General features: G+C 39.4%; 1 protein-coding gene across 1 annotated transcript; it reads left to right on the top strand.

Moving 5' to 3' along the window:
* Nucleotides 1-2,589: 2,589 nt before the first annotated feature.
* Nucleotides 2,590-11,455, top strand: nme9 (NME/NM23 family member 9). The gene is made up of 16 exons (XM_075479791.1): nt 2,590-2,643; nt 2,935-3,038; nt 3,140-3,211; nt 3,779-3,895; nt 4,632-4,710; nt 4,857-4,939; nt 5,041-5,133; nt 5,671-5,825; nt 6,116-6,312; nt 6,583-6,727; nt 6,808-6,915; nt 7,382-7,533; nt 7,647-7,791; nt 9,425-9,687; nt 9,880-9,969; nt 11,290-11,455. The coding sequence occupies exons 1-16, from the start codon at nt 2,619-2,621 to the stop codon at nt 11,358-11,360; spliced, it is 1,899 nt and encodes a 632-aa protein (XP_075335906.1). The 5' UTR covers nt 2,590-2,618; the 3' UTR covers nt 11,361-11,455.
* The last annotated feature ends 540 nt before the right edge of the window (nt 11,456-11,995 follow it).

The raw sequence follows: 11,995 nt of genomic DNA on the forward strand, positions 1-11,995 counted from the left end.
AAATGAAAAGCGTTAAATCAGAGTTTGCCATTGGTTTGATATGCCAAAAACAGTCACTTCCCTGCATCTCACTGTTGAAATGTAACACAAAAACACAGGACTGCACATGAGTAAATCTTGTTTATACGGGCAAGGGGCTTTGTCAGGACCTTGTCACAGCTGCTGTGATGGAGGGAGGCGATTGTTGTTCCCATCTGGACGCATAATGGACTCAGAGAAAGACACAGGGCTACAGATACAAACATGCCATGCAGCACATGCAGCCGAGTGGGAGCAAATCAAACTGCACAGGAGGGATAACATAAAAAAAACTACATTTATTTTACACTGTCTCATTTTCAATTCTATATCCCACTTATGGTTACAGCTGACTGTGATTTGCTTTTTTACAAAATGACTCCAGTTTTGACAGTTGCTTTTCAGGGCCTACTTTGTGAGTGCAGAAGCTGTGGAGCTGAACTGTTTAAGTGCAACATGTCATTGAAATTCATGTAAGAGGGGCATGCAAGTGGTCTGATTTCTTTGGAGGATGTATTTCACTTTCAAATTAAATGTTACACTTGAAGGACCACTTCTAAGGCATCAGGGCGTCAGTAAATGGAAATTTCCCCATTTTATTTCTAAATTTCGTCCTATTTTTTCTTTTTTTTTTTAATCTTTTGCTTCAGACATTTCTCACATACATTTATACATTAAATGTGGGGCATCAGTCTGAGCTCTGTCTCAGCAAATATTGGATGGCACATCAGGTCACACATCAGCTCCGTAAATATCAGCAATATTTCTAATGTTTAAGGGCCGATGTTTCTAAGCTCATTGTAATTTCATTTTCATGGTGCACCTGTAAAGTGGTCATTACAAGATAAATCTGTGCTTGAAAAGGCTCTCAAGAAGCACACTATTTCACTTTCATCTTTAATTTGTTTAGCCATCAAACCAGCCTTCTAGAAAAAAAACTCTATAATCTTGTCAGGACTATTTGATCAATTATGGGGTTGAAGCTGAATATCTTCATTGGCAGCATATTTGTTCGTTAATAGCTCAATATATCCACAACCTAAACTTTAAATGGTTTAGCACAGTAGATCCAGAAAGTCTGGAAATAAATAAATCAGCAAATCGGTATGCAGTCATGCCATCTGCAGTCGGCACACTACTCTGTTAACTCATGGGAACTGACAAGGCAACAATCAAAATAAGTTCAGGGCAAGAATACTCTCTGCATTACAAGAATTTACAAGTACAAGTATTTACATCCAGGACAATGTCACATTAGTTCATTAAAAACTGGAGCTTGAAACATATTGTTTTGTGTGATTGTATAGGAATTAAATGGCTCAATTGGAAAAGATGATTTTACATGCTTTCATGCAACACTCACCATTTGACATGAAACAAAAAAATCAGATGAATAAAAAGCTCAATGGGCTTTTTAGCCCTTGATGATAGGTGTGTAGTCTCTGTAGACACATATACACAGACATATGTGCATCTGTATCACACCCACGGCAGTGAGAACATATTTATCCAAGGATATATGTAGTGCAACGTTTTTTTACAACTTTTTTAAAAAGTGTAAATTACAGTACACATAAATAGACCGAACTAACAGGAGGGTTGGCATGGGGTTGTTTTTTAAGTGTAAAACTTATGAGCTTTCTCATTTATATGCCATCTGCCCACATTACATGGCTGCTGTCAATAAGTTTTCCTCCTGTAACTAGCAATGTTTATCTAGATCTCCTGGTGCTTTCTTTCAGATTCATTTTGTGATTCACTTGTGTTTTACAGCCATGACCATTTTCCCCTTCCCCACTCTTTGTTCTTGTGTGGAAACACTTTCAGACACATAGTAAAGACTACATATCAACCACAGGGAAGTTATCAGAGTACTATTTTTTGTTTGTTTGTTTTTTAACATAATTGTTTTTTTTATCAGAGCCCAAATCATAATACTGAATACAAGTAGATAAGCAAAGGCAATGTTTTGTAGTAAAAAAAGGGTTTGACAACAGTGACCCCTGGCGGACATATAGAGGTTTTTGTATGTGTAAAAACAGGGTTCGGAAAAGTGCAGAAAAGAGTTGTGAGCTCCCGCTCTGAACTGCTCTGTACTGCAAATGCGCCATTAACCTAACAGGAAGAGAATATGACCGGCCATGGCATTAATTAACTATGAAAACTTAGGCCAACAAATTGTAGGCCACGTTGTACGGCAACGTAGGACCACGATTTTGTTACTGCCTCCGGAAGGCGGATGAAGGTGTTGCTTAGCAACTAAGGGACCAAACAAGCACGAGCACTGTGTGAGGATCATTAGCATTTTAGCTAGCTTAATTAAACAAAGTCAGCAAGTTTAGTAAATCACTAGCCACTCGATAGGCCTTTTTCTTTTTTCTTAAAAAGTCATAGGATCTAAGTTTGATTTGATCTATATATAAAATGGCAGGGAAAAAGAAAGAGGCGAGCCTACAGGTTTGATGGACGCTCCATGGTTTCTGTGATATTGACAACTTTCCTTTGCTGTATCGATACTTTTGTACCGCTCGACCTCATGATAGGATTTTTTTTTTCTTCTTGTTTAGGCATCTGTTACAAACCAAGAACAATGGGAGGAGATGCTCACCACTAAAGGTTTAACAGGTAAGCTTCAGAAGGAATTATTTTTTCTCTTTGTAATGATGAAAGTTAATATTGCAAGTGAAGCATCATTGTTGTTGTAACAATCGGCTACTCACTCATACATACTTAAGAAGTAGTAGATGACCTACAACGTTGTGATTGCTGTTATTTGTTGTATTCTACTGCCCCACTGTGTTCATTGGAATAACAGCAGACGCTATTCTTGCACTCGTCTACCAGCCATCTTATCTGATCTGTCTTTCTACTTCTCGCTCATGCACACAAACGCACACACTGTCACGGTTCTTGCAGTTGTAGATGTGTACCAGCAGTGGTGTGGCCCCTGTCGAGCTGTGGTTAGTCTTCTACGAAAAATAAAAAATGAACTGGGTGATGACCTCCTACATTTTGCCACAGTAAGCCCTGACTTAGTTGAAAATGTGCAGATTATCAAAATGAGCCAAAATTTGCGTAGGAGCAGCTTTTAACTGACGTGTGTGTGTGTGTGTGTGTGTAGGCTGAGGTAGACAGCATTGATACCTTGGAGAGGTATCGTGGTAAATGTGAACCCACCTTCCTTTTCTATGGGGTAAGTCTATGTGTGTATTTCATGTATGTTTATGCATGTTTGGACTTTAAATGTGTGTGTTCACAGTTCAATATGAGCTGTCGAGTCTTAGAGTTTGCATACAACTTCTTGCTTCGTGATACAACCGGTGATATGTAAAGTAATGTTATTGTAATAATCCATGTCTACTACTTTGAAGTATTTAAGTAATTAGTTTCTGGCTGGTACAAATCCACAAAAATGATGGGATGTAGACAAAAGAGTTGCAGCTATTTTCATATTTATGTTTATTTGTATTGTATATTTCTCCTTTCATTCTGACTCTGTTGCTCATTGGAGCTAATTTTGTGGGTCAGAAAACACAGCACTGAGTTTCATTACAACTCATGTGTTGATGTTTCCAAATCTATTAGCATTTTCTTTTATTAAGATTTAAACTCATTCCTAAGCTTCTTCCTCACTCATTGGGGTTTTCCATGTCTTTATGGATTGTCTCCATTGGCCTTTGTGGTTAATCTGGGTCTCACGGCTTTTTTTAGATTTTAATTGAAAATTGAAAACATGACCAAGCTTGTGTTGAATGAGCAGGGTGGGGAGCTGGTGGCTGTCCTGCGAGGGGCCAATGCTCCTATGCTCCAAAGGATAATTGTGGAGGAGCTGGCCAAGGAGAAGCTGGTTCTGGAGCAAGGGGGTGAACGCAAAGTGGTAAGCAGAGAGATGCATAAATATATGATTTCACATAATGCCGCTGGAATAATAACTTGACTTGTCACAGTTGTTACAAATAACATTAACAATGATTTTGCTTCAAGTATTTTTACCTGCAAATCATTCATCATTATTTTTACAGTAATGTGCTTTTCCTCATGTAAACATTTTCTCTGAAAATAAACTCCTAATAGTGAATTAATCAATTCTTTTGATCAACAGAAAGCAATTAAAGCAACTACTTTGACATTCAGCTGTTCAGGTCTTTGTGTTTTGTTTTGAATCTTTCTGATGTATTATTTGCTTGTTTAAGTCGCATTTAATGCAAAAAAAAGAATTATCTGGCTACAGTGTAATAAAGGTTCACTTTTTATTCCTTGTACTTATTTAATGTGACAAATTATGATTGGATCGGACTGGTGATTGGACAACAAAAAAAGCATGTAGATGCCACGGTGTCACAGTTTTGTGTCATTCTTTTGTGCACTGCCTGAAAAAGGGCACTTTTAAGAGTAATGCAGTTTCAAAGTAATTGTTCCAGATCTGCCTCAGAATCTATTACGTGTTTCCTTTACAGATGAGTGTCTCTATTAAGTTTCATGAAATCTAAAATGATTTTTTTTTTAGAATTAGAAAAACAGGAAAAACAAACTCCAGTATTTACACTTTGTTGTTGAGATACAGTCGTGTTTGGGTAACATTATATTTCATGGGGTTTTGTTGTTTATATCAGGTAAAAGATGTTGGTTTGTTGGATGAAGGGGACAAAGAAGAGGAACCACCTGAGCAGAAAAATGAGGAAAGCTTAATTGGTACTGTGGAAACAATATAGTATAACATATTGTCAATCTTTGATTTACATTTGGTCAGATCTGTTCTTATAATTACAATGTTGTTCACCGGTGATCCTGTATACCACTTTGGACTTTATTTCTCCAACTCCTCTCTTCTCCTGCAGTTCCCGCAAGTAAATCCTACACAGTTGCTATCATTAAACCAGATGCTGTTGCTCATGGCAAGGCAAATGAGATCATTATGAAGGTACATGGAGACTTAAGTTGTTCTCATTCTGAAAAGACAAGATTGTATTAAGCCTTCCCACTTACATTCATTCATTCTGTTGACATTACTCCTACGGCTAGGTTCAGGATGCTGGGTTTGAGATCCTTGCGCATGAGGAGCGCACACTGACTGAGGCTGAGGCTCAGGATTTCTACCAACACAAAGCAGCAGAGGTGTGGTATATTTGACTGAAATTAAAAACAGAAAATATCACAGAATAGGTGAGAAAGATTCACATATGTCATAATACATATGATCGTCCTGAAGAAACAATTGCGGAGATCAGGTAAATGGACGATGTTTGGGAGAGTAAGCAGGGCCACTGATATCCTGAGTTAACAGGCCAAAAGCAGTGCAAAAATCATTTCACTTTCTTTGCAATACATTCGACATCCATCTGCATTTTCACACAGGGCTTAAAATAGAGTTGCTTTGTCTGCAGTTTTTTTTTTTGCTTGTTGTGCTGTTTGTGATGAGACCAAAATGTTTGAGATTAATACAGAGCATATGAGAAAAGGTGGGCAGATAGAGAATGGCTAATTACTTTTGATATTATTAATTGTATATTTTATAAGTCATCCTAAAAGTTTCATTGAGTTATCCGGATACATTTACTGCTGTTTTCCTGTAAAACTGAGTTTTGCTTATTCAGTGCATTATTGTACATTATGTGTGTGCTCTTTTCTCCTGTGTGTGATGTTGGTTTTCAGGCTTGCTTTGAGGACTTAGTGCAGTTTATGTCCAGTGGTCCCTCCCATGTTCTGGTACTCTCTCATATAGAGGGCTCAGCCAGCGTGATACCAGCTTGGCGTGAGTTCATTGGCCCAGCTGATATACAGGAAGCCAGGAGAGAAAAGCCAGAGAGGTTAGTTATTGGATATTATACCTGAGATTCGTGTAGTAAAAGAGCTGAGAAATGATTCAATGATCATTACTGCGTCTTTGTAAAGAAAAAGAAAAAGTAAAAGCAATATGTCTGCACTGTTGATTACAACGGTGGCAAACATTCTCACTTCAGAGGCTGGAACAGGAAATGAACAGCTCATTCTTGCCTGCTTGATCAGACACACCCAAACATTATGCTTCTCTTTGGTTGAGCACCAGCCGAGCAACCATCTGGTTCTCTCTTCTTCCTCCCCCAACGGCTTCCTGCAGCTTGCGGGCACAATACGGCACAGAGACACTGTTCAACGCAGTGCACGGTAGCGAGGACAGCAACCAGGCCAGCAGGGAGCTTGCCTTCTTCTTCCCCAACTTTAGGAGGGCATCAGTAACGGAGCAGGATGGGGAGGAAGAGCGTGTGGAGAGGACACTGGCTCTTATCCGGCCCGACGTTGCCAGGGAGAACAGAGGTGGGGCTCAAGCCAAATGCACAAGCGCAAATGCACACGAGTGCGAACACAGATAAAAACACAATCACTGTCCTTTTTCCCATATTGGGACTTTGTCTCGATTCTCTCTGGAGAGGTCTTGAGTGAAACAGGTGCAGACTTCTTTTTAACCCAGAGACACCTTTAGAGACATTCTGTACTCTTCAGGGCAAACTTTATCAAATATAGCAGCTTTAGAGAGTAATGACTAGGTAAATTATAATCATTTTTCTGATATCTGTCATTTTGCAGAAGAGATCTTGGCCCAGATTCACAAGTCAGGCTTCACTGTTGCCCTCAAAAGAGAGGTGATGCTGTCAGAGGAGCAGGTCAGACAGTTTTACTTCCAACATGTTGATGAGGACTACTTTCCTGCTCTGCTACAAAGCATGATGAGGTAACTTTGACCTGCTCAATTATTCAGTTAGATATCGTAGTGCTGCTTCAGACTTTTATTCCCCATGTCTGTAATTATAGTGGGCCAGTGCTAGCTTTGGCTCTTGCCAGAACAGGGGCTGTCCATCACTGGAAGAACATCCTTGGTCCTGCTGACTTTGATAAAGCCAAAGAGGAAAGTCCTGAGTGGTGAGTGAAGAGTTATCTTCATTCAGCAGCTAAAAAGAGAGCTCAGGGTCACTGTGGTAGAATTAGCAGCTGAAAGGCAGTGGACTTTTCCCCGCTAATCTATGTGACAGCTTGTTAAATGGAACTCCTCGTTTGACCTCTCTGTTTCACATTGTCAAATTTTGATAAAAAGAGAAAAGTCTTACTTTTTCGCATCTTTCTCCAAACGGACAAAAAGTTTCTTTTCCAACAGCGGCGCCGTTGACATGACAAAACCTTTTTTGTTCATTGTTGTCTGTCTCCACTCGCAATGTAACATGTTCAAAGTTTAGTAAAATTACTAACTGGCAGGGTGAGCACCAGTTCAGAAAATGAGAGGGACCCCCCCCCCAAAGAAATTTCTTCTAAATAAAGTTCTAGAAACTATACTGGTACCCAACCATGTAATCACACTTATAATGCAAGCTTCTGTTTCCCCCGTATTCAGTCTACGGGCCCAGTTTGCAGTGGAGAAGGAGCCCATCAACCAGCTTCATGGTAGCGCAAGCCCTGAGGATGCAGAACGAGAAATCAACTTTTTCTTTCCTATACAGCGCACACTGGCAGTAATAAAACCTGATGCAATGGAGGAACACAAAGGTCCTTCCTGATCCGTCAGAACAAAAGAGAAATGTTCACATTTATTTACTTTAATTTATTTTGGTCTTTAGAGATTGTCAGTATTCATGATTTTTTTTTCTCGACTTCAACAGAGACGATTTTGGAGGAGATCCGTGGAAGAGGTTTTTCTGTAACAGGGCTGAAAGAGACGGTGCTTTCACTGGAGATGGCTGAGGAGTTTTACAAAGAGCACAGAGAGAAGCCTTTCTTCAGCCAGCTGGTGGAATTCATGTGTCGGTTAGTCTGTCCCTACACACAGCTACAGGAGCAGGGCAAAAAGATGACAACAGACCTGTTCCGATTCCACTGCAAGTTTTATCTGCACTTTAAACTATAATGTTTGAAGCTTAGACACCATGCAGCCTCAGGCCAGTGGCATTGAAGTCCCTCTCAGTTTCATTCTCTGTTCAGTCATACTTCTAGATTCTTCCACTCCGATTAGCTCCTTCACTTGGCTGTTACACAACCACTTGGACAGAGTGAAGAGGAGAGATGGGTGCGTCAGTCTGAAACTGTGCATTAACATTAGGCTATATACATGTGGACAACAGCCCACTGAAAATATTGCTCAATAACCACGTTGGTTATTCAAAAAAGAAAATCCAGAAAGCTTAAATGTTTTGTTTTCAAAATAAGTTAGTTGCTCACAGTCACTCTCCTGTCCTCCAATCAGTAGGATTGTAACTGAGTGTGGATTTGAAACTTTCAGCCACAAGGTAAAGCGTTATCTCATTTCATCTTGTAAATTATTGACAAGTGTTTGCTCTTATAAAGAAGGTAAGAGAAGAATGAGAATTGAGATAACCTAAGCAGGAAAAAGCAGGATTTAGAGAATTTAAAAAGCTCTTATCATCTATATCGTTTAGACACATCTGGATGATTTCACTCAGTTTTATGACCAATTCTTGGCAAGAAAACAACAACAACAAAAAATCAGATCAGAACTATGCTTAGTACCATCTAAAATGGCATCCAACAGTTCACTGTTGATGTACACCTCATTAAAACTTGCTAGGTAAGAAGATGGATTATTAGGATCATTTCCCCTCGGGATTGATAAATTGTTTTTTCATTTCATTTCAATTTGGCGATCAGAAATGAAAATCTACAGGGGTGTTATTTCTATTAACAAAGGTATCTTCTGTAGTGATAACCTGCTGACAATTAATACCTGAATTTGAGTCAATTTCATAGGGAACAGCTTTCAGCTTGAGTGTTCACTTTTATACCAGGCAGCTGTTTCTGCAAAAATGCTGGATGAACCCAAGCATGCAGAGAGAAAAAGTCTAAAAATCCCATAAACCAATATTTTATTGGCAAAAGTACATCGAAAACATCAAACGTTTAAAGTGTTCAATTTGACTATTTTATGAAGATCATAGATTCAGCAATCTGTTTAAAACTACATCTACAACTTGCTGAGGATTATCAGAATGGGGCTCCTCAACGTAAAATTACAAGGACTTTGAGTATTCTATCATCTACATCTCTGTATTCTAGGGACGCAGACAACAATCATCACTGGATACCTGTAATATTCCGGCCCCTCGGTCAGCACTGCATAAAAAAACAGGCATGATTCTGTCACGGAAATCGCTGCATAGGTTTGTGGAAAACTTTTCAAGAAGTCACTGTCTGTGAGCACAGTTCACCGTAGCGTCCACAAAAACAAATTTTAAAGCTCTATCATGCAAAGAATGATGCGTGGAAAAACATCATCCAAAAATGCTGCCATCGTTCTTGGTCAAACCCTATTTGGAATGGATCAAGGCAAAGGGGAATATTTTTCTTTTATCTTTTAATTTTGTCTATTTATATATGGCATATGATTTTCTTCCATATGTAAACATCCTGTTATTGTCTGTTTCAGGGGGCCCTGTATGATACTTGTCCTGACCAAAGAAAATGCGGTGGAGGAGTGGAGGGCCATGATGGGCCCCGCAGACCCTGAGAAAGCTAAGGAAACATCCCCAATGTGTCTGAGGGCCCGCTTTGCTGCTGACATCCTCCACAACTCGGTTCATGGCTCCTCCAGTGAGCGGCATGCAGACGAGAAGATACGTTTTATTTTTGGTGACATCAGCACAGACGCAGAGCTCTCCAGTGACAGAGAGACAGACAAAAACATTTCAGGTAATCATATGAGATGCGTTGTTTCCATCTGTCACACCATATGGTTTTTATGTGAATAACAATGTTCCCTGCTGTTTCTTGGGTTTGATGGTTTTTCCTGCTAGAAACTAAACAAATGTTTCTGTCAGCGATATTTTTTATGATCCAAGTTCTGCAAGCTTGGTTTTAAATTAAAAAGTCTATTTATTTCAGCAAAAGAGCGAGACAGTTCTGCAGATGAAAACACAGAAGTGTCAAGCTCATCAACCAAGGACAATTCCAGTAACTATCATCAACGTGAAGGTACGACTGTCAGTAACAGGAAGGGTTTTTTTGGTATTACTGAGAAGGCTAAATGACGGCAGCATTTTCAGGTAGCTGTGTTCTCTGCTCATGTTATAATCAAAAAACAACAGTTAACATGAAAGGAAAGGTGGAGACCAAATGGAGGTCTGTTAGCTCAGAAAAACTAACCACAGAGAGGTAAATCCAAACCGCAATTAGACTTCAAGAGACTGATCATACTGTTAAGTGGTGTTGCAGTGTTTAACTATGCAGCTAAACCTGCACAAATCTTGCATTCAGGAAGAACCAGTAGATTAGAAGAAAACTTTTTCTGCAACCCTGGGCCTGTGATGAACTGATGACCCGTCCAGGGTGTGGCCCGCCTCTTGCCCAATGGCAGCTGATATAGGCTCCAACGCCCCCCGTGAACCCAAATTGGATAGAAAGGGTATAGAAAATAGATGGATGAATGTTTGGAGAAAACTATAATGCTGAATTTCATAAAAAGAATCTTCTCTGACTGTTAAGCTCAGGGTTTATGCTTCGAGCTCATGTAGCAACAAATAACACGGGGAACATTTCACTCTTAGAAGGACAAATTAAGTCATTGAAATACAAGCAAATTTTGGACGCAAACAAGACACTGATGATAAAACATGAAGGGATTTTACAACAGCATACCAACCTCAACACCCACCCCCCCAAACACACACATCATATAAAACCTCAGATCAGCACTGAATAAAATGCAGGACAAGAAATGAAAGACTCTAAACTGAAAATAAAAAGCTTCACAAGCAGATATACTGCGGTACTTGGCGAGGGGTCATGATGGGCGGGGGGGGGCATACTAAGTGGTGACTGAGGAAGGTGTCCAAATCTTACTTCAGGGCCTTTTCTTTCTTATTTTGAAATTGTAAATGATGATCATAGAAATGTAATCTTCCTCTTTAATTTCATGCCTACTGAAAATAAGCCACCCCCCCCCCCCGAGATATCCTAAATTAGGAAATTGGGACACATCAAAGAAAATCGATGGCACTTGTCTTTATAGCACCACTTAAGTATCTATTACCGTCTCTAAGTAGAGAATGAAGTTAAACTTGATGAAGTCTGGGGGAAAACTGCAGCATAAATGATCCTTATGATCCCATTTTGTTGATTTATCAACATCATAAAACTCTTGCATTTGTGCACATCCTGTGGTTGAATTTGAACAAACCAACATTGCTTATTGAGCTCAGGACACAACTGTACACTTGAGCAACTGTATTGAGCTGTGTTAGTTTTCAGCAGCGACATTGAAAGGAATTAACTTCATCTTCCTTTATTTCACAGATGATCGACACAATTCAAATCCCTGCAGTCCACTAATCGGAAGAAGTGATGATCTAAACCACTCTAACTGAATCACCAGTCTCTTGTACTATGGCGTGTATCATCATGGGAACACAAATCACCCAATAAACAAGACAAATATATCACACGTAACACCTTTTGTTGTCGGCGCTGAAAGGTAACACACTGATGGAGTACCTGTGAGCAGAAAAATCTGGTTCTCTTTATACAGCTGGTTTGATGTCTGTTTTTGGCAGGCACAGAGATATTAATCTCAGTGTTCCCAGAAGGTCCTGATAAATCATGATAGCTTCGTGTTACTGTCAGGATCTCAACAGTAAATTTACTCCCAAAATTATATGAACCAAAGGGAGTTACTCTCCTTGCTCCAAAGAGCAGAATGTGGGGATTATAGCTGAGCAATTAGCCTTGAGTATTATTTTCCTGTTGGCTCAATGGTGACAGGATACAGTGGATTAAAAAAAAAAAAAAAAAAAAAAAAAAAAAAAGGCATAAATAGGCCAACTTAGTTCTGCTTATGAGCAAAACAGCAAGTGATAAAAAGTGATATTCCACTTGGTGAATCAGTTGAACCAGGATTTATGACTTAAGATGAAAAGCAGTTTCTGTTTGAACTGCAGTAACCATTTCAAGAAACCTTAAGTTTACATTCAGTCAGCACATTCACCCCAAGCTTACTTCAGAC

Source organism: Odontesthes bonariensis, chromosome 12 (genome assembly GCF_027942865.1).
Source record: "Odontesthes bonariensis isolate fOdoBon6 chromosome 12, fOdoBon6.hap1, whole genome shotgun sequence".
Classification (NCBI taxonomy): Eukaryota; Metazoa; Chordata; class Actinopteri; order Atheriniformes; family Atherinopsidae; genus Odontesthes; species Odontesthes bonariensis.

Excerpts from the sequence above, each read along its gene's own strand:
- nme9 (XM_075479791.1), top strand. The coding sequence starts at position 2,619 with ATGCTCACCACTAAAGGTTTAACAG. Across the intron at positions 3,039-3,139 it reads ACCTCCTACATTTTGCCACA|GCTGAGGTAGACAGCATTGA; the intron begins GTAAGCCCTGAC and ends GTGTGTGTGTAG. Across the intron at positions 9,970-11,289 it reads TAACTATCATCAACGTGAAG|ATGATCGACACAATTCAAAT; the intron begins GTACGACTGTCA and ends TTTATTTCACAG.